The 27,798-nt window shown below is 39.7% G+C and overlaps 1 protein-coding gene across 6 annotated transcripts; it reads left to right on the forward strand.

Moving 5' to 3' along the window:
• The first annotated feature begins 12,199 nt into the window (after positions 1-12,199).
• On the forward strand, positions 12,200-27,449 carry foxn1 (forkhead box N1). Of its 6 annotated transcripts, none has more exons than XM_040009414.1 (9): positions 12,200-12,810; positions 20,757-20,838; positions 21,789-22,085; positions 22,275-22,370; positions 22,521-22,642; positions 22,766-22,862; positions 25,552-25,768; positions 25,864-26,316; positions 26,681-27,449. In XM_040009414.1, the coding sequence occupies exons 2-9, from the start codon at positions 20,776-20,778 to the stop codon at positions 26,989-26,991; spliced, it is 1,656 nt and encodes a 551-aa protein (XP_039865348.1). In that variant the 5' UTR covers positions 12,200-12,810; positions 20,757-20,775; the 3' UTR covers positions 26,992-27,449. The 6 variants fall into 6 exon arrangements, with proteins under 6 accessions (XP_039865348.1, XP_039865351.1, XP_039865349.1 ...); XM_040009417.1 differs by having other exon boundaries at positions 20,760-20,838; XM_040009415.1 differs by lacking the exon at positions 12,200-12,810 and having other exon boundaries at positions 20,156-20,838.
• The last annotated feature ends 349 nt before the right edge of the window (positions 27,450-27,798 follow it).

Genomic DNA, 27,798 nt, shown 5'->3' on the forward strand with positions numbered 1-27,798 from the left:
GTGTTACATGGGTGGAAATCCCTAGATCAATGTTTAAATTAACACTCACGCATTGACTCTGTCGGCTATGTTTTGCCATGCATGCTCCCTTTCTTTTGCAGCTGAGGCAAAATTTGCATGTTATCGGCATATGCTGCCATCAGAATTTCGGCCTCAAGCGCTGTAAGATACATTGACCGCGCCTTCTTTCCCTCCGTCTCCATGGTGACTCGCTTAATCTGTGCTCCACTAATCAGGGCTTTATGTATCCTCGTGCGCGCGTTTAACTTGGGGTTAAAGCAACTCTGCGTTGATTGAACTAATTGTTATCAGCCTTTCTGAAACCGAATATTCCGAGTTGGACAGTTCGGGGTTACTCAACCCTGAGTATCGTTTTTCACTCTGAGTTTTCTAAACCGGCTTCCTGAAATAGGGCCCTGAGCAGTTAGCTAGCGGCAGTGTTCTTCTGCAGATGTCAATAAACGGCTGTGCTCCCTGGCTAGCTCACGGGAAGCAAGACCAAACGACACCTCCGTCTCCTCCTTGTCTGAGCTCGCCACAATATTAAACATATCAGGTCCCCATAAGGAGAATCCTGTGCTAACGGCTGTCTAAATGACTCGGGTAAAGTTTGTAGCATGTATGCTTGTTGTTTTTGTCTGCTTCCACTTGTCTTTGCACTAGGATGATGTCAGCGTAAATGTGCAGTCATATTCGTTGTGTTCCCACTAGTGCTGTCAGCGTTAATCTCGTTGAAATGACGTTAACGCCACAACACGGCAAATATCCGTTAACGAGCTCCCCCTGATCGCCCCGTGCCTGGGGCTAGACGGCCAACACGTTAACGAGCTAACTGCGCTAACACACTAGTTCCCACCCATGTAATTGAGCATTGCGTGGCACATCCAACATACTGTTTTACTTTAGTCCATGACACGCTTACCTTCAGGGTCATACGTCACATGAAAACCAAAATAATTCCAAACGCCAGATCTGAATGAGAGTGGGGGAGGTTCAATTTGCCATGTTGCAAGGAGAGCTTAACTTCTGTCTCGCTAGCTTGCCCTGCGCTCTTCCTTCTGACAATGCTGTCTGTGTTGAACGCTCAGTGGATCTGCGCTCGACAGTGCAGCCTAGGCGGAATAGTTGAACGCAGATTCACCAAGCGCTCAACACAGACAGCATCGTCAGAAGGAAAGTTGATAAAATAAATTACAAATTTTGTATTGTTCGATACATATGCGTACCGAACCGAAAGCACTGTATCGAACGGTTCAATATCGATACGAGTATCGTTGCACCCCTAATATTTAGATTGTACTCTTACAGCTTTTCTTTCATTTTTTTCATGACAATGATGATGACATAAGAGTTTATTTAAAAAATAAAAAAAAATATGTAAAATAAAGAAATGACCTATTTTGGAAGAATTTTTATTCCATGAACTGTGTGGAAGGCAAACTATGGACCCGGATGCAGGACTTGGGAGACACAAAAAGCTTTAATGCTCATAATAATATAAAGAAGTCCAGAACAATCGCAGGACAGACACAGAGAATCCAAATATCAGGAATCTTTAGGGAATGACAGGGCAAGACAGTGCATGAATACAATAATAGGGTAAGAACATGGTGATTTTGGTAATTTGATAAGTGTTATTAATATAATTATCAGTAATTCATTCATCTAAACCCCTGGGGCTGATCTGGCTGGTAAATCAGACTAAATGTGGCTGGATTCATGCAGTATAGATAAGTTACACCTAGTTGGTTAACCTTAGTGTGCTTGCTTGTTAACATCATTGCACGAAGTACTTTGTCAGACTCAGAAAAAGTATTGATGCTTACTTGCCTACTTTCTGCATAATTTGATTCTGTAATTGTAGTTTTTAAAAGAGGTCTAAAATTAAGACTCAAACGAGAAGCCAACTTTAGAGCACTTATTTACAGCCTTGCAAAAATACTGCACTATCAGTTGAAAAATCCTTCCTGATTTTAACATGATTCGAGTCATGTGGGCACACATGTTTTTTTCTTCTTTTTATTCTGCTCAAAGTCAGTATAAAAAGCACAGAGAACATCTGTATTTGCTGGCCTGATGAGATAATCTGCTAAGAAGAGAATAAAACAGGAGTCAAGGACAGACATGAAGGGAACATTAAAAGACACTGGCTGTAAAAATTTGGCACTTCTCTTAGAAATCTACCCTCAAGCAGCAATAAAATAGAACACTAATAATAAAACATTTCCTCACCCCTGAATAACTCAGCATTAATAAATATAAGATCTAAGTTCTTTTAAATAATTGCACGATTAGGCTGCTAAAATGGTTCTGAGTTATTTTGAGACCAAATGAAATCTAATTTCACTTCTGTTTGCTGAATCACAAGCGGTGGTTCAGGTCAATTGGCAGAAATGGTGACAGAGCAATGCTGAAAATGAAAGCACACATCAGTACTCTGTGATTCTAGGCAGATTTTATTTCATTCAGATGGGTGCTTTCCTTTTTTAAGCTCCACTCCTTCAGGTAGTGATTAACAGCAGCATGCAGAGCTTGGGGGCTGGAACAACATGTTTTTCTGATAAATTTTAATGTAATTTCTTTTTGTTATTACATACAGTGACAGTAGGTTATTTAAAGTTTCGACCACATGCCAATAAAAACATCTGTAAAATGTTTGCTGGCTTTCATTTCACCCACACACTAATGTGTAGGTGCAACTGGGTGTGGAAAAAACAAAAAGGTGCCGCCTTTGCTGTCGTTTTCTCTGTCATTCAATTGTTTAATTAAAAAACTGACAAGGTTCAGTGGGTGGTTATTAAGGTTGGCAGCCTGTAGCCATGGCACTACAAGAAAGAAAGCAAGAGCTTTTATTTATAGTGTATTCAATACAGAAACACGCACCAGGTACTTTATTACCAACCACTGGATAACGCAAATATCTAACCAGACAGTCATATAGCAGCAACTCAATGCATTTATGCATGTAGACATGGTCAAGACGACCTGCCGAAGTTGATTCTGAGGATCAGAATGAGGAAAAAAGATAATTTAAGTGAGTTTGAACGTGGCGCGGTTGTTGGTGCCAGATGGGCTGGTTTGAGTATTTCAGGTATTTTGCCACACAACCTTCTTAAAGGTTTACAGAGAACAGTCTGAAAAAGAGAAAATGTCCAGTGAGCTACCTACCTGAGTATCGTGTCCATCCCTTTATGACCACAGTGTACCATGTACTGATGGCTGCTTCCAGGAGCTGTTTTATGTACTCACATGGCCTCCACAGTCATCAGATCTCAATCCAATAGAACACCTTTGGGATGAACGGGTAGAAGAGATTCACATCAAGGATGTGCAGCTGTCAAATCTACAGCAACTATCCGAGGAATGTTTCCAGCATCTAGTTGAATTTATGCCACAAAGAATTAAAGCAGCTCTGACTATGAAAGGGGCCCAACTCAGTACTTGCAAGGTGTGTCCACTGAAGTCGACAGTGAGTGTACGTAATTGTGTTTTTATCATTTATCTAAAATATATTTCTCATTAATCTGAAATGTAAAGTTTTTTTTTCCGAGTTTGTGTTTGTATCAGGCTTTCTGATTTTCTGACATATGCACAAACTCTCTGTAGGCTATTCCTGAGCAATGGCCTTATAGGAATCTCACCACCCATCAGCACAATGCCAGTAAAACCGAAATGTCATCACAACCTAAGATATTTCTTTAAAGCAAAAGTTTACTCACTGATATCCTTTTTTTTTTAAAACTTTGAAAATACCTTTATCTTTGCAGATATCAGAGGCTTTTATTTTTTACACAACTCATGTTTGCCTCAGGCAATAACACTGATCGCTCTTTTCTGCAGAACTGATTTGACTTTATGTACTCATATACACACACACACACACACACACACACACACACACACACACACACACACACACACACGCACACACACGGGAGAATGCTCTGGATTGTCAACATTTTAATTTCATGAAAGGTTTTACACTGGAATCATAACATTGGTCTTCTTGGTAAGTTACACCCATCGGAGACTAAAACCTGTTTTTACAGATGATCCTGCTGCAGCATTGAGACATAACCAATCTTTCAACTTTTTTAATCAACCACATTCAGGGATTTATTCTTGGGCTATTTTGAGGTTAGGTGGGATGACGTTCAACATTCATGCTGTTACATGAATACCTGCTTACAATGTGCTGTGCTCACTTTAATAACGACCGACTGGGCATTATTCTTCCCACTACCAAATCAGTTGACCTAATGTACAAGATAATGTGACTGTTGTAATGACCACATCTTAAAATGCAAATTTAATTTCTACCTGTTGTAGAATTTCTAAACTGTTGTAATGTCTGTGTGCATTTATATGTATTTGTCAGAGACTGATAATTGTTTCTCCTGAAATCCTTTTACTGCTCGCCCTTTCTTTGTTATGCCTGCAGTTCATTATTTTGGGTTCTGTGGATTGTACTCTGTGGAACTCTGAAAGAACAGAAAGGATTATGAAGGCAACAAGACATACCAAACAATCAACGGAGCGATCAAAGATGAATATAAAAGCATGGAGCATGAGCTTCGCAGAGGGCTGTGCGCTTGTTATAGTCACATTTCTGGTTTTGTCTGAGTTCATACTTGGCTGAAACCACTGTGCTCCTTAACAAAGACAAACTCTTGGTACAGTAGTTGTTTATTACACAGCTTTGAATGTGTACCGATCACCAAATAGTGACATCTTGTATCAGTGCGGGCTGTTATTGTATTAACCTGGTAATAATTGCTTCTCTAATCTTTTGGGTTTATTAACACGTTTCTAGGAGCTTTATTTTTAGACCCATTTGCTGAAATAGAATCGTGATTTTTTAAATTTAATATAGGAATTTAGGCATATGATGTTCTGTGGCCAGAATAAGACCATCATTGTTGCTCTGCACCCTCTCCACTTTACCCCTGATGCTGTGGGAAGTCCAGAGGTCACCTAATGAGATCAGTATAGTTGTTTATAACAGGTATAAAGTTATTAACACTTTTATGATAAAAAGATGACTGGCACTTTTTCAGGATCAGATTTTGAAGGTATGAAATCTGACACTGAAGGTTTATCGGCTCTATTTTGTATGAGTCTTCCTGTTCACTTGAAATGGAACCATCTTTACATTTGTGCTTTCATTTGCAGAGTCACACTGACACGGTCATGATGAAGAAACAAAAGCACAAGTCAGCTTGTTTTAGGAGGATAAGAGGAGGGATGCTAAAGTAAGAAGACTTTTCATACTGCGATTATACATGCAGCACAAAGGAAAGTGTGCTTTTCACTGTTGCGTCACAGTTTAACCTCTGTAACTTCTCTCTTAAAGATAAAAACACAGCTTTTTTACGATTTTATGCTGTTTTCTGTAACAGCCAAAGATACAGTCAGTTACTTTTACCGCCTGTGACAACTCATCTCGCTGATTCAGTGGTTTCTAATTAACTTTATACCAACTCCTTGCAGAGATGTAGCCTGATAGCCTCAAGGTCAAGCCTGTGCAGCAGTTCCTGCTGTGCTGTTCATCAGTCAAACTACTTCAGTGTCAAAGATTAATTTTTCTTCCTTGGTAACTTAAGTTGAGCATGTCTTGCTCCTGCTTATGAGCAACAAGGCCTTGGTGCTCGTCAAAAAGCTGAAACATCAGTGTGTTTTGCACACAGAAGGATGACATAATGATTAACACACACTTGGTTTAAAAGGTGTGATGCAGACTTTCGGGTGCCAATAGTCCATTAGTCACTTTGGGAAAGTGGAAAAACCTGTTGAAGTACAAACCAAGTTACAACAACACATTAAAGCATTCTTGTGTTTCATCTTTCATCATATACATTCATTATCTGGAGACAATACAGAGGAAGGCTTTGGGACAGAAAATAAACAGCTATCGAGGTGCTTTTGATGTTATTGTATTTCTTTGTCTCCTTGTTCTTGTCGTGGTTCCACGGAGCATCCTTTATGCTCCGCTGAAGATGATTTGCATTTGCCAGATGTTCATCAAGACCATATTTTTATAAAGATAATGCAGTCTATTAATATTTGGATGTTGGGATCAAGAAGTCTAAAATTCCACTGTGGATTGAAGAAAGAAGAAAAAGAAAGAGATTAATCTCTTTGGCATTTCTACATTGCTGTGTGTGTGCTGGTGGCCACATTCACTGAATGTTCCAGCAGTGTTGTTTCCACCAAGGTCTTTGTACTAATACTGGCCTTCATGGTGAGACACAACATGACACTAACAAGAACAATAAGAAGAAGAATATCATGAAAACCTTTCAAACAAGCCCACAACATGGTGAATATCACTCTCAGAGGCAGAGATACAAATCTCTTATATCTTTAACCTTTAAATGTATTAAAACTTCAATAAGTTCATCTTGGTTTTGGTCATTTGTGACTTAAAAAAAATGTATTGCAAAACAAAAAGCTTTACAGCCTGGCCATGCACATCATTTGGCTGTGATAGTATTTTAATGTTTGTATAGATTTACATACAAAGCTCTATAAGTGAGCATGTTGATATGCACACAGGGTTTTGGATAAAGATTATATCCAATTTTTTGATAAGCAGCTTATATTAATCCTCATATATCTGATCTTTATTATCTAATTGCGTGGCCATAATATCCTGAATATTACCATGGAAACTGATCTCAGGAAGCTTAAGCAGCAAATGCAATGTGAACGTGCCTCCGTGGTTTGATAAATTGCCATCGATCCTATTAGAAAGCTGATGGTGTTAACAAAACATTGCATTGTCTCGGGTCAAGCACTAGACATAATTTGTTTTCTTCGAGCGAAGGCAGCAATCATCCCGCTGGAGTCATAACAGCCATCATAACCACTAACGCGGGGAACATAGCCACGTTTCAGCTGAGTGTATTTCCAAGCTGGGCTAATATTAGCAGTACTAATTATTTGAAAAACATCTCCTACTTTTGCAGGACTGCAACAACGAGGCTGTCTTTGTAGTTCTAATCAAAGCTCCTTCGTGTGGCCTGATAGCCACTGAGGCCTCTTACTGAGTGACAACACTCAATTAATTTTCAAATTTTCTGTTTTACAACAAGCAGGTTACAAACTTACAAAGTAAATAACAAACAGTTCTTTACTTGTATTTCTGAGCAGAAAAAATAGTTTTAGTGGTTGAATGTTATGCTTTATTAATTTCTGACCTCTCAGAAAAGTCTGTTGTGCAGGTATAAAACTGTGCATTCAGTTTGTTATTTGCCTAACCTGGTAAACATGGTTTTGATATAGTTGATATATATATGAAAATGAAGTAGATTGTTAATTTTAATGTTTTTGATTTTAGATATAAGGGATTTGTATGATCTTTATTACTCATATTATGAACAATCCCCCTTTTTTTTTGCAATATAGATAATGATTTTAGGGTTAGCCCCAATTTAAGCACGGTGAAATCAGTGAAAAATAGAGAACATGGAGCAAAATGCGGCCCGTAAAATATCTTAATTCACTCAATATTGAAATGCTTTTTGAAATGTTATGTTGGCTGTATTTTAGATTGGCTCTTTCAATGTCCAAAACATCGATATGATTTTGCACTTGATTCCCAAGCAGCATCGTTTTAGTTTATTTTGATTTAATGATACTTTATTGACCCTTAATTGGATGAGCATAACAGAATGAATAGATGGATGGATATTTTATTGTGTTTGCATTTTATACATCTTACATAATGGTTCACATTAGGTCTACTGACAGGATATCTACATAAAAATGGCTTCATGGGGATTGCTGTTCCTCTGTTCAACCTCAGTACAAATTGTGTTTTTGGTATTAAGCATACATGTGAAACTGCAATCCTGTCAGTATGGTTAGATTGTACACATGGTAGTACACAGAAATGTGATAATCAAACTTTTGATTATTTGATCAAAGGTAGAATATTTAACTTACTTAAAGAAAGCACATCTTTACAATAGCGACACTGCAGATCCAAGAGTTGTAGTTACTTTTAAATCTAATGATGGGCTCAAATCTCATTGCCATCTATAGGATTATGACCACTGACCCCTTGGCTGATTTAAGGATAGCCATGGGAACAGGAGGCAAATCCTTTCAAGGGGTCATGTGGGAGAAATTCAAAATGATTGAAGGTCGGTAAAATCTATTATATGACGCTGATTGAAAACATTTCATTGAACCTCTTGGCAGGGGGCCGTATATCTGCTGTATGTGAAGGCATGGGGCAAAAAGGACTTTAAAATGGTGGAAGCAGAAAACTCAAAGGGTCAAAGGAGTAAGCAGGTATGAAGCCCAGAACATTTTTATTTAATCTACAGACCATGCTCCTGGTAAAGGCTGGACGACAGCATCACACAAAGGAAAATCTATCACTCGCTCTCAGGGATTTGATTCTCACAGTTATGGAGGTTCAAGAAGGTCCAACTGATGTCAGCTATCAGAGGTAAGACTCAACATTTATGCCTTTATATAGGATGTGAGGGGTTATTACACCACTCACATCCCAGTGTTGTGTTTTGTGCCCTGTAATGCTGCAGTACAGCTGGGTTATCCCAAGACTCAAGCTACTGATCATGTAATAATAAGTGAGAAGAGAATCAATATGATGCATAATGATCTGAAATGCAAGTGGAAAGCTTTACTGCTTTAATGCACCTCTGATTTTTAATAACTGGTCATGAAATGGTAATTTCTTTCAAATAGGATACCACGAACAGTCATTTGGAGAAACAGCTGCACATTTTATTATTCAATATCCCTGGGATACCAACTGTAATTACTGAATTCATTTAAGTGCACACTGAGCCATAAATGTGAAGTACTCGGTGATAAAGCTCGCTGCCTCAGGCACTCTGAATGTTTTCCTGAGTTTTTAAAGGCCATTCATAAATCATTATTTCTAATGTGGAATTTCAGCTCTATTCTCACTTTATCGCACACACCCCTGTGTGCGATAAAGTGCTGTGTACTGTGTACTGACACGTGTGTAGTTTCAAATGCTTAAATTAAACAGGATGGCTAAGCTGTGGATCTGAGGAAGAAAATATAGTCGATGGCCTGGTGTCATAACGTCCACTTTGGGAAGAGCACGTGCAGCCACACCATTAAAGGTCCACCCTATAATAGTCCTGATTTGTTAATGATCACACATATTTCATGCTTACTGTAATAAAGGAGGTCTGCTATCAGGTAAAGTTCTGCTTAGATTTAGCTGTATACATTGTTCTTGTAGCTTTAAGGATTACTCTCAGCACATGTAGATACACTATGGTTTTCACGTTTCAGCCACTTTCCCCCAACATTCCTTATCTCTCTTTATCGTTTGTGAATAAAGAGTCAAATGCCCAATTTGTCAGTTTGAGGCCATGCAAAACAAAACAAAACAAATCAATGTTTAATTTAACCAGCTGGTTTAAAAAAAAAGCATGTTTGCCTTCAGGTGATATTTGATTGACAATTTATGTGATCTGATGGCCACAGGAAATCCATCCCTCTTAAAAAGGTTTACATTTTGTCATATGTATACAAAGAAAAGACAAAAAAAAAAAAAAAAAAAAGATGGGGCGCCAAAAGCTGCATAAAGTGTAAATAAAAACAGAATGCAGTGATTGGCAAATCTCAGATGCTCATATTTTATTCACAATAGAACAAACATGTTGAAGATTGATCATTTTAAGAAACATATTAACTCATTTTAAATTGGATGACAGGAGCATGTCTCACAAAAGAAGGGAGATGACAACAAAATCCTGTAAAAGAACAAAGAAACCATTTTTACCTACTTGTTATATTGGCAACAGGTCAGTAACATGGTTTGGTATTAAAAACAATCTTAGAGAGGCAGAGTTTCTCCCAATTAAAAATGGGCAGAGATTCACCAGTCTGTAGAGAAACTTCTCACCATCTACAGTGCCCGATATTATCATAAAATGAAAAGATTCAGTGGAATCGGGAGAAATCTCTGTGTGCAAGGGACAAAGACGAAGATTATATCTATGTAATTTCCAGGTTCCCCGGACCGCACTGAATTAAAAACCGACATGATTCTGTCATGGAAATCACCTGATGGACACATGAACACGTTCAGAAATGACTGTCGATATGTAAACGTGATCCAGAAATGCTGCTGTCTTCTCTGAACCACAGCAGCAAAATATTTTGGGAAAACTTGAAACATTTAATACTAAACTGGCCAAACTTTTTGAGATGTGTTGTTGCCATTGATTTCAAAATAAATGAGCATTTTTCTTAAAATGATACATTTCCCCAGTGTAAACATTTGATATGAGTAAAATAAGGGTTTATGAGATCAGCCAATCATTGCAACCCCCCCCCCCCCCCCAAAAAAACAAAACAAAAAAAAAAAAAAAACTGCTTCATTTGTTAGCTGGTACCTAGTCTTATTACTCCAACCAGCTTTAAACACCATTAAAATTTTATTGAAAGGAAAGGTAGACATATACATGCATGACTTTTAATCAATAACTAACACAATGAGAGACCTGGTAGTTAACCAGGGTGAATGCCAGTTTTCCCCCCCAATGAGCGCTAGGATAGGCTCCAGACACTCAGACGACCCTAAACTAGTTAAACAATTAACATAATGGATGGATAACTGTCGACTGGACTAGTGATGATGGTAGAATTTGTTAGTGATGTATTGGGTAACAACACATAAAACTAATATCCTTAAAGAACAAGCAAACAACACCAGGTCAAAATTCAAATATTAGCCAACAAATCACAAACATGACGTCTGTTTCACATTGTAAAGTATGTCATGAAGCAGGTACTGCATATGAGTGGTGTGCTAACATATTACAGCACAACTCTGCTTTGAGCTGAAAAGCAAAGTTAGCAGGCTAATAATGCTAACACGTTTAGCAAATTTCCATTTTTATGTTGATCATTTTGGGGTCTTTTTTTAATTTCCAGGAATGACTTTAGTTTTTGCGGATAAAAGATAAAAAAGAAAGTTTTAAAAAAAAAAAAAATTTTATGAGGGAGTAAGCCAGCCGACAGCTGCCAAATAAAGATCAGGAAGCAATTTAACAAGTACATGCCCGTCAACAGCATGTCAGTAGAGATATCTATCTATTTAAGGTACATACCATATCTGCTATTAGCGAGTCTGTGGTGACATGGAGGGGACGGTCAGAGAAGAAACAGACATGAAAATGTCATCCTTTTAATTTATTATTTATCCCATTCATTTTCACAATGGCTTACATAGGTTAGAGGCTGATCACTGACCTGATCAAACAACTAAACTGGATGTGCAAGTTAGTGTGCATTTGTTTTTCTGCAGGATTTTTATTTGCATATAGCAGAGAGTAAATTATAAGCAAAAGCCCTCAAAGAAAACAACATTCACTCTAAACATTCACTCTAAACATTCGAGTGAATGTTTAGAGTGAATGTTGTTTTCTGTCCTGTTTCCTGTCATGATTTTAGATCTGGCTTACGTGTGATGTAATTCTAAAGATATAAGTCAAGTTCAAAACCGTACAAACTGTGCTCTGACTTGCTGTCAGAGGCATTGTTTTGTTGCTCCAGCTCTAGAAAACATGATATTGCAACTGAGAACACTCGAGCACCGGAGCAATTATTTTCCAGAAGACATTGAGACTTTGACTGAAGAGCCCCCCAGAATCTGTTCCCACATTACTCCCTCCTCAAGATCTTCATCTTTGGCAGAAAAGGCCTTGGGCACTATCTTCACTCTGCAGAGGCGTTGCATTGTAACACAAGAGTTTATTCAGTCTGTAACTAATCCTCAGTCTTTCTCTGTCACTCAGCCTCACCCTCTCACTGAGGACAGGGTTTGTTCAAGGTATAGCTACGAGCTAAGGCTGCTGTTGTTCCTGGTTCATTGGGAGGATAGGATAGGAATCTACCTGTATTGACATACCTTTACTCCCTCTCTCACATTCTTCGGTAAATGTCTACCTCAGTTTCTTTTCAAGCTTAACAGCTGATTTTTAAACACCAGGTTCCTAAAAATATCAGGGATCTTAAAATGTACGTGGGAGCTGCCTGGTGGTCCTAAGATCAGGTTGACTTCAGATTCTGCAGACTGTAAGAAACAACTGGTTCGATATGTCCACGAGGTATGACATTTACTGTTACTGGTTACATCAGAAACTAACATTTCCAGAATGACTGCTTCTGTTCACTAGCAACAGAAGCAGTGGCGCGTTTGTGTTCTTGCAGGCTTCAAATGCACAAACGGTGTTGCCTGCATTCACCTGTGCACATGTTTGTTTGAACACTCAATAGTTAAATGAAAACAGATCATAGTGAAGGCAGCCTTTGCCATGGGCAAGCTCAGAAAGCAGGGCAAGATGCCCGTTCTGTGCTGTGAGCGGTGCTGTATTTTATGTCCCGTACAGACAGCCAAACATTCAGAGAAAAGACTGATGGAAGGAGGAAGAGAGGGCTGCCAGCTGCCAGTGACTGCACCAAGTAGATCTTTTGAAACCTGTTCCAGCAGGTTTTTCTTTCTTATTGCTGGGCTAGCTTGGACGAGTGCCACACACACACACACACACACACTCACACTCAAAACATGAGGATGATATTCCGAGCTGCCAAAATCTGAAACCAACCCATCAACCATTTCCATACACATTTAAACAGTCAATCTAATCGAAGTACCTCACTATCAGGTATAAGGAAGTGGGAGGTGCACAGGTCCACAGGAGAAATAGACTTAAGCTGTCAACAGAGGTTAGAGGGCTGAGTGAGAGAACCTGACTGGGACAAGAAAGAGCAGCCACTGAATCCAAAAACTAGGTGAGTTAAATTACTAGTTGTTGTATCATTGTAGGATCTTTACCTTACAATATAGGAGAGTGTTCTTGTGATTTGGCGCTATGTAAATAAAAGTGAAATGAATAGTTGTGGTAAATTTTTGTAAGCTTTCTTTGATATTTTCTGACATTGTTATTTTTATGCTTACCATGAGTGGGTTAGTTTATTATCCTTCTATTAATGGCAAAGTTGCAGCACTGCAGTATTGCTGCTGGCATGGGTGCAGGAGAGGAATCCTCATTAACCTCTGAACTTTGAGTGGCAACGTTCTCATGCCAACACAACTGTCATCGGTATCATCCAGGCCATTAACAGATCTGCCTGCTCTTTTTTCCCCCCCAACAACAGACTTCGAGGTGAATTACCCACCTTCACAATCGTGTGCGTAAGACTTAGCTTGTGGGGAGAAACGGTAATAATTTAGCTTTGCTTATTCTGACAGTTGACTGCTGACATATGCATCAAGCTTCCTCATGTTTTGTAGAAAATGTTGGCGTAAGGAGGCATCTATTCCAAACAAATTGCATGATAGCAAGTAGTTAAAAAGAACCCCTATACATTATGTAATCCTCACAACATCACCCAGAGAGAATTTCAGCCTGCAGCAAGAAAAGCATTCATGAGAAAATGAACAAATTTTACTTGATACCTTATAGTTAGTGACAGCCACCAGATTTGTTTCCATTAAAACAACTGACATGTGATCTAATGAGGGATCATATGCCCTATCCTCAAATTAAGGGTTTAAAGTAGTTGACTAAAATGAAAACAGTAAATAGTCCAGCTGGATGTGGTTGTCTTGGAACATTACCTTAATTTGCACACCCCCATGAAATGCAAATACAAATGACACATTATGCAGCAGTCAAATCCCACATGAATTCAGGCCAGATACTACTGATTCAATACAACAACTATAAACGTACCACCCACTTCCTGCTCACCAGACCACAAACTTTAAAATCATCCGGTCTGTGAAGACTTAACTGAAAAGCAACTCAGCTAGCCAGACAATTGGTATCTCGTCTTCAGCTTACCTGTCATTTAGCTGCTTGCGGTTACTGGCACTGCCTCAGATCATGAGATTTGCATATTAGGATTTCATAATGGGCTGAGAAATATGTGAAGAGTGGGATGGGAGTTCTTGAAACGCTGAATCACTGAGTTTAGAGGGAATAATTATTCAACTTGACACAAATGAAAATTTATCTGCCTTCTACTAACACAAAAATAAATACTGCTGAGCTACATACCACATCTTCCACATTAATTTCTGGGCGTGTCCTGTATGATCCTGTGAAACTGGCAGCGGACCCTTTGGATCCTGTGGGTTGAGGGGTGGCACCTGCATGGCTAGTCCTTGTTGTCTACATCATTGGTTATGTGTCAAAGAAGCATCCATATGGATCCCAAAACCTAAGGTTTCCCATCATAGGGTTTTATTGTTAATACAACTGCCCATGTTTTAAATGTGATAGCTGGCCAGTGTAAGTGATTTAAAATAAGTCCATCATCTTCTGAAATTCTTGCCCATTCTTTTCAAAACAGCTCCAGCTCAGTCAGATTAGATGGACAGCGTTTGTGAACAGCAGTTTTCAGATCTTGCCACAGATTCTCGATTGGATTTAGATCTGGACTTTGACTGGGCCATTCTAACACATGGATATGGCTTTATGTTTAGGGTCGTTGTCCTGCTGGAAGGCGAACCTCCGCCCCAGTCTCAAGTCTTTTGCAGACTCCAAGAGGTTTTCTTCCAAGATTGCCCTGTATTTGGCTCCATCCATCTTCCCATCAACTCTGACCAGCTTCCCTGTCCCTGCTGAAGAGAAGCACCCCCAGAGCATGATGCTGCCACCACCATATTTGACAGTGGGGATGGTGTGTTCAGAGTGATGTGCAGTGTTAGTTTTCTGCCACACATAGCGTTTTGCATTTTGGCCAAAAAGTTCCATTTTGGTCTCATCTGACCAGAGCACCTTCTTCCACATGTTTGCTGTGTCCCCTTCTAGTTTGTGGCAAACTGCAAACGGGACTTCTTATGGTTTTCTGTTAACAATGGCTTTCTTCTTGCCACTCTTCCATAAAGGCCAACTTTGTGCAGTGCACGACTAATAGTTGTCCTATGGACAGATTCCCCCACCTGAGCTGTAGATCTCTGCAGCTCGTTCAGAGTCACCATGGGCCTCTTGGCTGCATTTTTGATCAGTGCTCTCCTTGTTCGGCCTGTGAGTTTAGGTGGACGGCTTCGTCTTGGTAGGTTTACAGTTGTGCCATACTCCTTCCATTTCTGAATGATCGCTTGAACAGTGCTCCGTGAGATGTTCAAGGCTTGGGAAATCTTTTTGTAGCCTAAGCCTGCTTTAAATTTCTCAATAACTTTATCCCTGACGTGTCTGGTGTGTTCTTTGGACTTCATGGTGTTGTTGCTCCCAATATTCTCTTAGACAACCTCTGAGGCCGTCACAGGGCAGCTGTATTTGTACTGACATTAGATTACACACAGGTGCACTCTGTTTAGTCATTAGCACTCATCAGGCAATGTCTATGTGCAACTGACTGCACTCAGACCAAAGGGGGCTGAATAATTACGCACACCCCACTTTTCAGTTATTTATTTATAAAAAAAAATGTTTGGAATCATGTCTGATTTTCGTTCCACTTCTCACGTGTACACCACTTTGTGTTGGTCTTTCACGTGAAATTCCAATAAAATTGATTCATGTTTGTGGCTGTAATGTGACAAAATGTGGGAAAGTTCAAGGGGGCCGAATACTTTTGCAAGCCACTGTAGCTGGACATGTGCCGCGGGCACATTCATACATTTGAATCAGCTACAGCGTCTTGTCCACAGCTTGTCAGCTTTCACATGTGATTTATTTATTATTCATTCCACTGACAGCCATCGGTGTTGTTTCTGTGACACAATCATTAGAGAAGAATTTGCATATTATAAGATCAATTTATCACCATAGGGCAGGGCAGAATCTGACATGTGACTGTTGAAGGTCCCTTAAGTCAAAATGTTTTCATTAGCATTGCATAAAGGTAAGGTAAAGTTTATTTATTAAGCGCTTTTCATAGACAGGTAGTCACAAAGCGCTGCACACAGAGATTAAAATAAACAGTACAATAAATAGACAATAAATAGCAAAATGCACAATATACACAATATAGAGTTTAAATGTAAATTAAAAAATATAAAAATATGAAAAGCATTGGTCAACAGAAAGCTTGTTTAAACAGTAAAGTTTTTAACTGTTTTTTAAAGGATTCCACAGAGTCAACCAAACGTAGTTGTAGAGGCAGACTGTTCCACAGCCTTGGTGCCACAGACTGAAAGGCTCTGTCCCCTTTCGTCTTCAGACGTGTTCTGGGAGCAACCAACAAACTCTGAGTCTGTGAGCGGAGACGGCGAGCAGTAGTGTATTTTGTGAGAAGCTTGGATAAATAATCTGGGGCTTGGCCATTTAGTGTTCTGTACGTTAAAACAATAATTTTAAAACGAATTCTAAAATCTATTGGGAGCCCATGTAAAGAACATAAAATAGGAGTGATGTGAGCTCGCTTGCTAGAGCGAGTTAGTAGTCTGGCTGCTGCGTTTTGTATAGCATATATTACTGCAATTAAGTCATTGAGTGTGATTGGAGAAAAAGAAGTAAATGACCCGGGACAACAAGGGGCATCTTCATAGGGGGAGGCACTCGAGGAGATTTTGGATCTCAAGTCCATCACCTTATTTACAAAGTAATTGAGGAAAGTGCTACAATCTTCGTCAGAAAGTAACACAGCATGCTGAGTTGGAGGAGAAACAATACTGTTGATAGTATCAAATAGAATTAATAGAATAAAATGGTCACTTTCATTCTTATTGTTTCACAGTACATTAAAAATAATTGCAATTGCAAGAGTCATATAATGATAAAGAATAGATGTTAAATGCTCATAAAATTTCATCATCTTTGTCCAGTTCCACTGAAGCGCATACAAACCGAACCACCTGACTGAATTTATCAAATATAACAAAATAATAGCACAACAAAACCCATTTTAATATTCACATTAAAAAGTACACAAATTGAATTTTTTCATGCATAACATCCACCATCCTACATCTACTGCTGCTTGCAGAGGTCAAAAAGTATATTATGCAATATTTTCTATATCATGATTAAAACTTATGTGTAGATACAACCACAGAAATTGTGACACTTTGTGGTAAAATCTACACCCATAAAAAAATAATTTCCAATAATTTAAAACAAGATTATTTAGCTTGAATAATTTACATAACAAATAACCCCGAACTGAAGATCAAAGGGTTGTAGCATTCACTCTTAGCACAAAACTCTGATCTTGTGTTTAATTTGGACTATTCTGCCTCTATGTATTAAACATAAGAAGCCAAGTGGTCATAATCTAACAATAAATGACACAAACTATCTCAGTAGTTAAAAGCCTGGTTTACAGTTAAATGCTAGTTAAAAGGGGCTAACTGTGTAAAATCCAGGAAAGTGTCAAAAATGGAAATGCATACATGCAATACATTATTTGTTCCTTGTCATGTAGAGTATTACAAGTATCACATGCTCTGTTAAGTTTAAAGAATTATTTTCTAAAATAAAATAGAAAACTCACTAGATTGCTGATTGTTAAAAGGGAATGTGAGTTGGAACATTTAGAAAGCATAAGAAATAGAAAGGAATAGAATAAAATAGCAGACATGAGAGTCATGAAGCTCCTTAAAACTATTAGCGCACAATTTTATCCTGACTTGGTGATGAATCCTCACAGCTGACCTATTTACAGATTTAATACTTACACAAGATTAGTCACTTAAATTTCTGTCTCTTGTGCATTAATAGTCATCCAAAAGTACCATAAAAAGCATGGACAAAATAAAAAATCCTTTTCATATATGAGAAAGATTTTTAAGACTGAACAGGTATGCGTTTTTTCATTTTGGGTAAATTTCACATCAAAGTCTTGGTAGTGTCATGTAAAGTGTAGGAGCCTCTCAACCGCCCTAATACATGTATACTTTCATGTTTAAATAAAATGGAAATCATGAACACTGATCTCTGTAACATTACAAAACTTTTTTTGTTTTTTTGTGCAAAATGAGCAAAGAGATAGAGGAACAACCTCTCTTTTTAAGATAGATGCAGTTTTTAAAAACTACACAACTTTTAGGTATTGATTTATGGAAACACAGATAAGCACACATACACACACATTATGGCCACCACTACAGCTCCTTCTTTTCTTACTAAAAGTGCATCCGTTCTGGCTGGTGACAGTGTCTGTCAAGCAGATGAGAGGATTTGTTGCCACAGTGATGAAAACGTCAATCTCTCAGCTTTCACCTCAACACTTTAGCCTCCTTTGATGTGAACAGAAAGAGCTACGATTGCTACTTCTCTCTTTTCCACACACAAACTTTCTAAGAGAGGCACTTTGTCCGCCTCAGCATTACTTTACTTTACGTGACCCAGCGCCACGGTTTGTTGGCAGTTTTAATGAGCTTGGTTTATGTGGAGGCTGAGGTTACCTTTACTGGAACCAGGGCCACGTGTCTCACACCTCTGATGGGATCACATAACACTTTCAGATAACCCTCCTGACCCACATACGTCCACCAGCACTTTGGAGTTTTAATGCTCTGGTGGTGAAAATGAACTCAGCTGTTCCCACGCCTGCATTCGTGCTGTCAGATTTACAGTAGAGAAATGACTCACTCGATATTATCACAAAGGATCAGTGAACAGAAGTGCTTTCCCCAAACATGTCAGAGTTGATTCCTCTTATGTGGCAACAGCAATATGAATCAGATTTCACCACCGTCCACTTGAGTTTTCTTGTCATGTTTTACTCCAGAATGAAGGGAATTGGTTTCTGTTGTTGGTCTCTAGCAGAGAGTTGAGTGAGTGCAGTAAGCAGCCGCTTAGCTTAGCATGATACTGGACACAGGTAAAACACAAAACCCATTGTAAAACAACAACTTCAAATTACAGTCATGTGCAAAAGTCTTGAGCCACCCCCTCATTTCTTTAAGCCAGATTTTTTTAGTAGTAGTTGAACAATTGTTTTTATCTTTGGACATTGGCTGCTTTTTCACTTAATTTAGCCCTGTCCTTGTACCCGGTCATTTTCAGAGGAATGTTTAGTTTGTTGGTTAAGCCATTTAACAATGTGAATCATTTGAGGTCAAAAGGGGCACCCACCCCAAGGAATAAACCAGTGTTGTGTCAAAACATAACAGACAACTTAGCAAAGAACTGATTTTAAATCGCATGTTTAGGCAATTTGTTACTTACAACCTGTTGTTCCAAGTAGTTGATTGTTGTCGTTTTCAATCTTTAGTTTTATCTATGAGAAATGCCAAAGATAATACAGTTTGACAGACATGAAATGTTATTTTAGCACCAACAAGGTGGCTCCAAAAGAGTTATTACAATAGCTGAAAACTTGGCATTTCTCAGTATAGTGTTCAGGGTGTCTTTAAAAGACTTAGGAAACCGGATCGGTAGGGGGGGGGAAAGGAGAATTCACAGGCCTAGAAAACTCTATAGCAGATGAACAGTATCAGTATCATGTCATTTAAATGTATGAAAATTTACCAACTACCTCAGACATGTAGTTGGCTCTTCAGTTCTGTTTACTCAAGTGTCATTGGAAATGTTCTCAGTGAAAGGATGGCTGTCGAGAAACAATTCTTAAAAGATGGGAAACAGGGAGAAGAATGGAAAAAGCTGGACAACTGGACTGAAAATCAGTGTCAACAGATATTATTAATTGATGTATACAAATCCATTATGAATGTCAAAAGAGAGGTACACGGTGAGTATCTGTAGAAGTCCAGTCCTTGAGAGCTACTGTCCTGCAGCGTTTAGATGCATCCTTGTTCCAACACATCGGAATCAAATTAATGGCTTGTTACCAATCCTTTGCCAAACTTGATGGCAAGTTGAAGAGGTAATTCAGCTATTTAATTCAGCTGTGTTGGAGTATAGATGGCTGTCTCGGTGGAGTTTAATAAATTCAGCCGCCTGCTCCTTGCTATGTAAAATATAACAGGACACTGGCGTAAATGCTTGATCATCTCACACTTCTGTTTAATCAGTTTTCTTTTTGACGTTTATTCAGCTGTGTGAAAACTATAACTTTAATCTCAGCCAAACCGATTTACTCACGAACTAATAAAACACTGAAAAAAGCCAAACAAAAACATTAAATGAATTTGGACAGCATTTGTCGCGTCGCTGTGACGTAATCGGCCTACAAACGCGGCATCAGGAGGGTGCAGCCTATGAATTTGGACACCCCCTGTATCTTGAGGACTGGAGTTGGAGACCCCTGGTCTACAGCCATCTTTAAAACACAGTGGAACACTATGAGCCTTGGATTGGCCTCCCCAAAGATCAACATTATCGACAGTGTGGACTAATCTTGACAGAGAACAGGACAAAATGCAGCCAAGATCCAAAGAAGAGCTTTAAATGTCTTAAAGACTAATTGAAGAAATTACAAGAAAGCTTGCCTAAGGCTGCGTTAAAGATGCTTTTGCGTATATTTTTTTATGTTTCAGTAAATCACTGCATCAATTTCTTATTTTCCTAGCAAAATATAAACAAATGTGAGGTTTAACTGCACAGCTTTTGCCAATTTTGTCACATCCTAGCAAGCAGTGCAGTCTTTAAGCTGTGCACTGCTAGCTTAAACTAAGCTAAGCAGCTGCCAGATACAACATCATTATATTTAGCATACAAAAATGACACCAGAGTCAGTCTCGTTGTCTTATTTTGGTCAAACAGCATTTACGTTTTTACTAAATTACTTTCACAGCTTTTTTTAACGTTCAATTTGACTAAAGCCCCTGACGACAACCCAAACGTTTCTCATTTAACTTGTTTTCACAAATGTCTTCACAGCAGCAGGTTTTGGTGCAGGATGTCACAGTCACTGACATTTTCCCCGAGCAGCAAATCTCATCATCAAACATCATCCCCTCAGGTGAGTCTACACACCTGTGAACCCTTTGGAGCCTCACACCAACAGATGGTAGAAACAGAGGCAGCCGCCTCTGGCATTGCTATTTTAACCCAAAATTACCTTTTTTTTAATGTAACACTGCAAATAAACCAGTTCTGAATCTGCTTTGAGTCGCATCTAGCTGCTGTCTGCATTTCTGTGTAGTGTTTCTGAATTAAACTGAGTGAGTTTTTCAAAAATAACAAGAACAAAGTATATGAGGGCATATAGGGGGATTGTACAGCTACCGACTTGCAAACAGATACAACTTATGCCACTTTAATGCTGTCAGGATAAATAAACCCGTCTTAAATCCTTCAAAAAGACTTCCGACACATTTTATTTTGTGGCCACACTCTAAATAACAATAAAATAAATAAGAATAGTAATAAATCAAGATGGCACACTTCTGTTTACCTTAGGGGATTCCCTGGAAAAACTGTTATCTGAATTCTTTGTTTAAAATTAAAGTGGAGAGATGGGTGCCACCTGTTTTGCAGCAGTTAGCATATTTGTATTTCCAAGTAAATCCAGCCTGTGTCAAATCACTGTTGTTGTAAAGACCCACCTTTTAGCACATCCCAGCACACCCACTCACTTCACCAGATGCACCTTGTTTAGTTCTCTCACCTTTGATTGGGTGTGGTGCTTGTCCTCAATTGCACTCACCTGTCACACATTATATAAGGACTGCATTCAGTTTTGGCTCACTTTTTCTTCACTCCCACATGGGGCAGCAGCTGAGGTGAGGTTCTGTTTGATGCTATTTTTATTTTATGTATTGTTTACGGTAATGAGTAACTTAAATCTCTGTTTTCTTTCAGCATTGGCAGTCCATGTGTGTCTTTCCTTCCTTCCTTCTTTGCTTTATTGATTTGAGGCTTTATTGATTTGAGACTAAAAGGAGAACCCTGATGGTTTTCACACCACAGACTAAAGAAGGCAGCTGCTTCACCCAGGAAAAGAGCAACACCTTGAGCCTGAGAACTGCAGCAGTGAGCAGGAGGCACAGCGCTGATGGAATGATCAGTTCACGGTCAGGGCGAGGGGACGTGGACGCTGACCGTTTCCACCCGTATCAGCGACAGTTCAGTGACGGAGCAGTGACAGAGTGCCTACAACAGTGCTCTTCTTCCTTTAGCAGTCTGCATGAGGTGTGCAGTCCTGGCAGTCATTCGCACAGCAGCGATATGCCACCATCCTGGGACCAGTACAATGGCAGCATTCAGGTTTCTATCCTTATGATACACTCATTTTATCCTTCCATATTAATAAGGTTTTGTACAGCCAAAAGCAGCCTGATTGATTTGACACAGGAAGATAGACAGGCCAAAAAAAAAGATCCACCACATCACAGCAAAAAACACTGTCTTGAAAGCTTCTCCAAACATTTTTCCTTCATTTACTTACATTTGCAGAACTCATATCCAGAGCTACCAGGCATACCTGTGGATCCTCCCTGTTTTCTATCTCAGAGCTATCCATCCTACAGCTCAGCAAGTCCTCAACAACAGGTGAGTGTCCTGCTTCAGGCACTCAGAAATGCTTTAGAGGACATGACGTTTAGGACACGAGTAATATCTAATATTTGCATTTATGATATGGTGTGCACAGTGGACTATAACACAGTGGTCAGATCATGATTTCTTCTCTGTTCTCAAAAGGTCTCTTCTAGACTGTATCCTAACAAGGACCAGTCCAGCACCTCAAAATATAGTCTCTCCAGCCAGTCACACCAGTACGAGACCACACAGTCAATCTTTCCTAAGCCCATTTACTCATACAGGTCTGAAGCTAAATCTTTTGTCTACATTTTTTTACTTACTAATATTTAATACTGTGCGTGCTATCACAAGCAGGGTAGCTTTTTAAAATGTATAATTATAAATAAAATTCTTTATTGTGGCAGCATTTTGATTTTCATGGCTCTGAAGAACAGCAAAACAGGAAGTCTCCCAGTCAGCGAGATCTACAGCTTCATGACTGAACACTTCCCATATTTCAAGGTACCACAACGTTATTATTAAATACTTTACTTAAGCATGTTGGCTCACTGAGACCAAGGTTTCTTTTCAAGAGACATTTGTGTGCTAAAGACATTTTTGTTTTTAAGGGTAAACATACAGACACGTGATATAGAAACAAAGCATGTGACATAGTCACTATGACCCAGTGCTTTGAGTTTATTTTCGACTTTTGATCCACTTTCTTGGATTTAAGTTTTAGCTTGGTATTAGTTAGTCCTGAGTTTTGTATTTTCTAGTGCATCATAGTTTATTATTTCTAGTTCCTGATTCTTGTTTTGTTACATTAGCTCCCTTTCGTGACCAGTCTGTTTCTAGTCTCGTCTCTGTGTCTTGTCATCAAGATCTCCTGTTGTAGTCTGTCTAGTCTCTATGGTTTGTCTCTTCAGTCAGTCATATTTCCATGTTTATTTCCAGTCCCTGTGTCAAATTCATGTGTCTCAATTTTGGTCTCAGTGTTTGTTACTTCCTGTTTTATTTTGATAATCCCTTATTCCTATATGCATTGCATTCAGTTTTTCTTCCTGTGTCCTTACTCCAGATTAGTCGCTGCTGTGTTCACAGCTGTCTCAACTTCCTGTGTCTGTCCCAGTCTTCCCTTGCTCTTTGTTGTGTTCTTGAGTATACAAGTGTCTCTTGACACTGAACTGACATGTGGGACTTCATTGTAATGGGCTTCCTAAATGTTATTCTGTGTGTTTAATCGAAGTGGAACCATGAGTGTACACTCAAAAAAATCTTTATGCCCAAAATGCTGATTAACGAAGTGATTTGGTTTTTCTTTTTGCAAATTTAAAGTGTAAAAGATTCAATATAATTACCATTAAAACTTGATTGATATGTGTGCAGTTTATACCAAGCGTATTTTCCTTAGTGATTAATTAATTAATTAATAGTAGTTTAAATAAATAAACCTTTCAGTACTTCAGAAATGTTTTTTTTAAGGGCAATTTTGTAACAGCTGTTCCAGGGTAAAGGACAGAAAAATACAATTGTTAACAAATGTAACAGAAAATAGTTGTAAGACAGTAGCTCATATATTTAAATGGAGCATTTTTCATTATTAAGCGATTTTAAATGTTTTACTGATATTGCAATTTTTTTCTGGGAACCATGGAAATCGCTTCATGGGCTTGGGAACATTTCTGAAAACCCATGCTTCCTTTCCAAAGCTGTTCAGTGGGCTGAATTGGGGACTTTGCTGGACCATTTCTTATGTTTAACACCCCTGCTATACATTATTTGCTCTCAGTTCTCACACACGGCATTAATTTACAAATAAAACAGTGATGCACTTTTTTGTTGGAGGGGAAGTATACATATCAATGCATTGCATCCTTTTTTTGGTGAGGAGTTCTAAGTAACAGATTAGATTTAGTTAGATTAGATTAGTTACGCTCATAAAATACTCCACATCGAAAGGAGCCAGCTGAGGTGGTTCGGGCATCTGACAAGGATGCCTCCTGGGCGCCTCCCGGGTGAGGTGTTCCGGGCATGTCCCACCGGGAGGAGGCCCCGGGGCAGACCCAGGACACGCTGGAGAGATTATATCTCTCGGCTGGCCTGGGAACGCCTTGGTGTTCCCCCGGATAAGCTGGAGGAAGTGGCTGGGGAGAGGGAGGTCTGGGCTTCTCTGCTTAGGCTGCTGCCCCTGCGACCCGGCCCCGGATAAAGTGGAAGAAAGTGGATGGATGGATGGATGGATGGATGGATGGATAAAATACTTTCATACTTTTTTAGTGGTTAAAGCCACATTGTGTCAGAGCTGATGTAAAAACAGATATATAAATAATACATTTTTGTATAGCAGTTGACAGATGTGATCATGTTAAAAATGAATGCCTTTGTTCATTAATTTTGATAAATGAGGCAGCTGCAGGGTTGGACTTGAACCCTGCAAACGACAAATATTTTACATTTTCCAGCCATCTATGAATCGGTTCAATAGGTTCAGAGTAACTTCTGGAGGGAGCTGAAAGACTTGCTGCCATTCATATTCAAGATGGCTTATAGATGGCTGTTTTCCAAACAGCTGCCTAAAAAAAAAAGAATGAGGAAAAAAAAGTTAAACATATGCCGCAGGGCTCGAATATACATGAGACAGATGAAGTGATATTTGAAGAAAAGTTGGGTTCACTTTGTAAAAGCTGTTTCTAGATACGTCTAAATGCTTCAATCAACACATCACTTATGTGCAGTTCAGTGGACACTTGTTATGGCATGCAGATACCATTTACTGGCAGAGCAGATGGTGGCAATATTAATATACTGTGTGTTGTAATATTTCCTGCAGGGTGGACTGAGTACCCTGATTTTATTAGATGGTTCACAATTAATTTATAGTTGCTCTCAAGATATTTTAACAAGAATGTAACACCTTCAGCGGAAGACAATCAGGCAAGTGAGGTCGAGTTTCTTTCAAAGTCATACTCAAGATGTGGGGAAAAAAAACGGTGGAAACTATGGGGAAAAATGTTCTGTTTGGAATTCTGTATAGGGTGTTCCCTGAAACAATGAATCATAATAACATTCATGAGCCATCAGGAGAATTTGTCCAGTTTGTTTAAAGTCATTTGAGGTGTCCCGGCAGCCAAGTGGTTCACTTAAGAATATCTGCTTGAATTCTTTTAACATAAATGTTCTTCATTTATCTTTTTCTTCCTGTGTTCAGACGGCTCCTGATGGATGGAAGAACTCTGTGCGGCACAATCTGTCCCTGAATAAGTGCTTTGAGAAGGTGGAGAACAAGAATGGCAGCACGTCTCGTAAAGGCTGCCTGTGGGCGCTCAATCCAGCCAAGGTGGAGAAAATGCAGGAGGAGCTGCACAAGTGGCGCCGGAAAGACCCCGTTACTATTCGCAGGAGCATGGCAAAGCCAGGTCAGTCCCGTAGATATCCAACCTGAGAAATTGCAGAGTAGAAATTAAGGTATACAGAAGATTCTTTTCTACTACTTATTTTGCTTATTTTACTTTTCCTGTAGAAGATCTTGATCGACTACTGGGAGAAAGACCGGAAAGACTCAGGTCTGTGCCACCGAACCCCAAATCAGGCACATTAACCAGAGCGACCCCCGTCTACAACCCCTCCGCTTTTACTCCAGCTGAGCTTCGCCCAGCATGCCAGCCCATTTGCCAGTCACAGTATGCTCACCTTCAGCCTCAGCAGCCCTTCTACCTCCCCCCTGCTGTCACACACCCCAGCAACTCATTCGCCCTCTTCTCACCCTGTGGACAGCAGCCTGCGGCCGGTATCCCATCATCCACTGGAAGCCTCAACTCACCGGTAGCTGGGAAGAGACCACCTGTTTATAACAATGCTCTCCAGTGTGATTACAGTGAGCCCAGGACCACCATGCAGGAGTTTCTGCTGGAGGGAGACACCACTTATGACATTGACATGCTCAACCCCAGTCTGACTGACCTTCAGCTGCAAGGTATGAAAGACAGGGACAATACGGAGGGAAAATGAGTGCACCAAGCTTTGCTTGTGCAAGCTTCAGCAGATATTTATTACTGATACTGACAAACTGGTTTAAAAGCTGATAGGAAAGAAAAGGGAATTTAGGAGCTGTGTCTTAGTTGCATAGTTTGCCCACCAGAGAGCACTGAAGAGTTGATTTCCTTGCTTGGTAGACAAAGCCCATCATAATATTTTACACAACTTGAGATCACCCTGCATTTCTGCAGGCTGCTTTAACTGTAAAAATAACAAAAAAGCAAACTGTTGTGAGTGTAGGACCTGCTAAATAATGATTGGTGTTGCTCTCTAAAATATGACCTGTGGTTCCTTTTTTGCAGGTAACCTGTGGGAGGAGCTGAGAGTCGACAGTCTGGTGGCAGAGCCACAAGTTAGCACAAGCTCGTCCGCTACCTTTGTCCCTCAGAACCACCACATCCAGAGCAGCGGCCTGCACGTTGTGCCTCCCATCAGTCAGACATCAGCTGTGGTTGCCAGCGGTCGTTGTGAAGCGGAGTACGAGGACGGGGACGAAGGGCGAAATGTGGAGCAGCATGGCTGTTTTAACGGACTAAATCCCGTATTATATTCAGGAGTGGAAAGCTTGGCTGGGTATCTGACCTCCTGCACTGCATCAGTCTCTTTAATGTAAACCTTCGCTCTATGGATTTGATGTACCATGTGAGTCTGAATGAGGAATATAGTTTCAAGCAGTTTCACACTACAGTGTATGATTGGTGGTAATTTAAGCCCAGTGGCGTGTCCAGCAGGGTGGCCTTGGGGGGGGCCCCCCAAACCAGACTGGCCACCCCAAGGTGCCACCCCGAAGCTAAAACAATAAAATTCAATGAAATATCAAATGTATGATTATGTTTCATAGTGAAGGTCAGATATCAGAGTGTATGTGAATGCAGCATCGGCTTCTGCACTATGAGCATCATGTTAGCAAAGGTAGGAGAGCCAAGCACGAAAGACGGCACCGCAGAAAACAAAATTTCGGTGAAAGATTAACAGGTTAACATAGCTGGACTGGCCATCGGGCATACCGGGCATTTGCCCGGTGGGCTGATGACTTATTTATTTATTTATTTTGTAACGACATGAACAATGAGAGGTGGTGGATTGGCCAGATGCTGGCCGATGTGTAAAAGTAACTCAGTTGTTTGGTGGTGGCTATGGCGGAGCTTCCACAGAGGCCAGCAGGTGGATGAGGGAAGGGGAGGCAGGAGGAGGAGAGACCCGAGGCGGCCGCCAGTCCGAGTGTCAGGTGAACTGAACTTCAGGTAAGAAGTTATGACCTGCAGTCTATCTGGGTCAGATATAAACCAAGTTTAGGGGTAGTTTATTTTCGTTGTGCTGACTTTTTACCGTCAGTTGCAATAACTCATACTGCGTGAGCTAGCATGAGGAGTTTCTATACAGCTGGGTGGGTGCTATGATGTTACTGATAGTGAACTTT

The sequence above is a fragment of the Simochromis diagramma genome, unplaced genomic scaffold (assembly GCF_900408965.1).
Source record: "Simochromis diagramma unplaced genomic scaffold, fSimDia1.1 OVJJ01000344.1, whole genome shotgun sequence".
Lineage (NCBI taxonomy): Eukaryota > Metazoa > Chordata > Actinopteri > Cichliformes > Cichlidae > Simochromis > Simochromis diagramma.

Bases quoted from the DNA above. Each gene is read 5' to 3' on its own strand.
- foxn1 (XM_040009412.1), top strand. From the start codon at position 21,335: ATGGGTGCCACCTGTTTTGCAGCAGTTAGCATATTTGTATTTCCAAGT. The intron at 22,863-25,551 runs GTACCACAACGT...TCCTGTGTTCAG, and splicing joins AACACTTCCCATATTTCAAG to ACGGCTCCTGATGGATGGAA. The intron at 26,317-26,680 runs GTATGAAAGACA...CCTTTTTTGCAG, and splicing joins GACTGACCTTCAGCTGCAAG to GTAACCTGTGGGAGGAGCTG.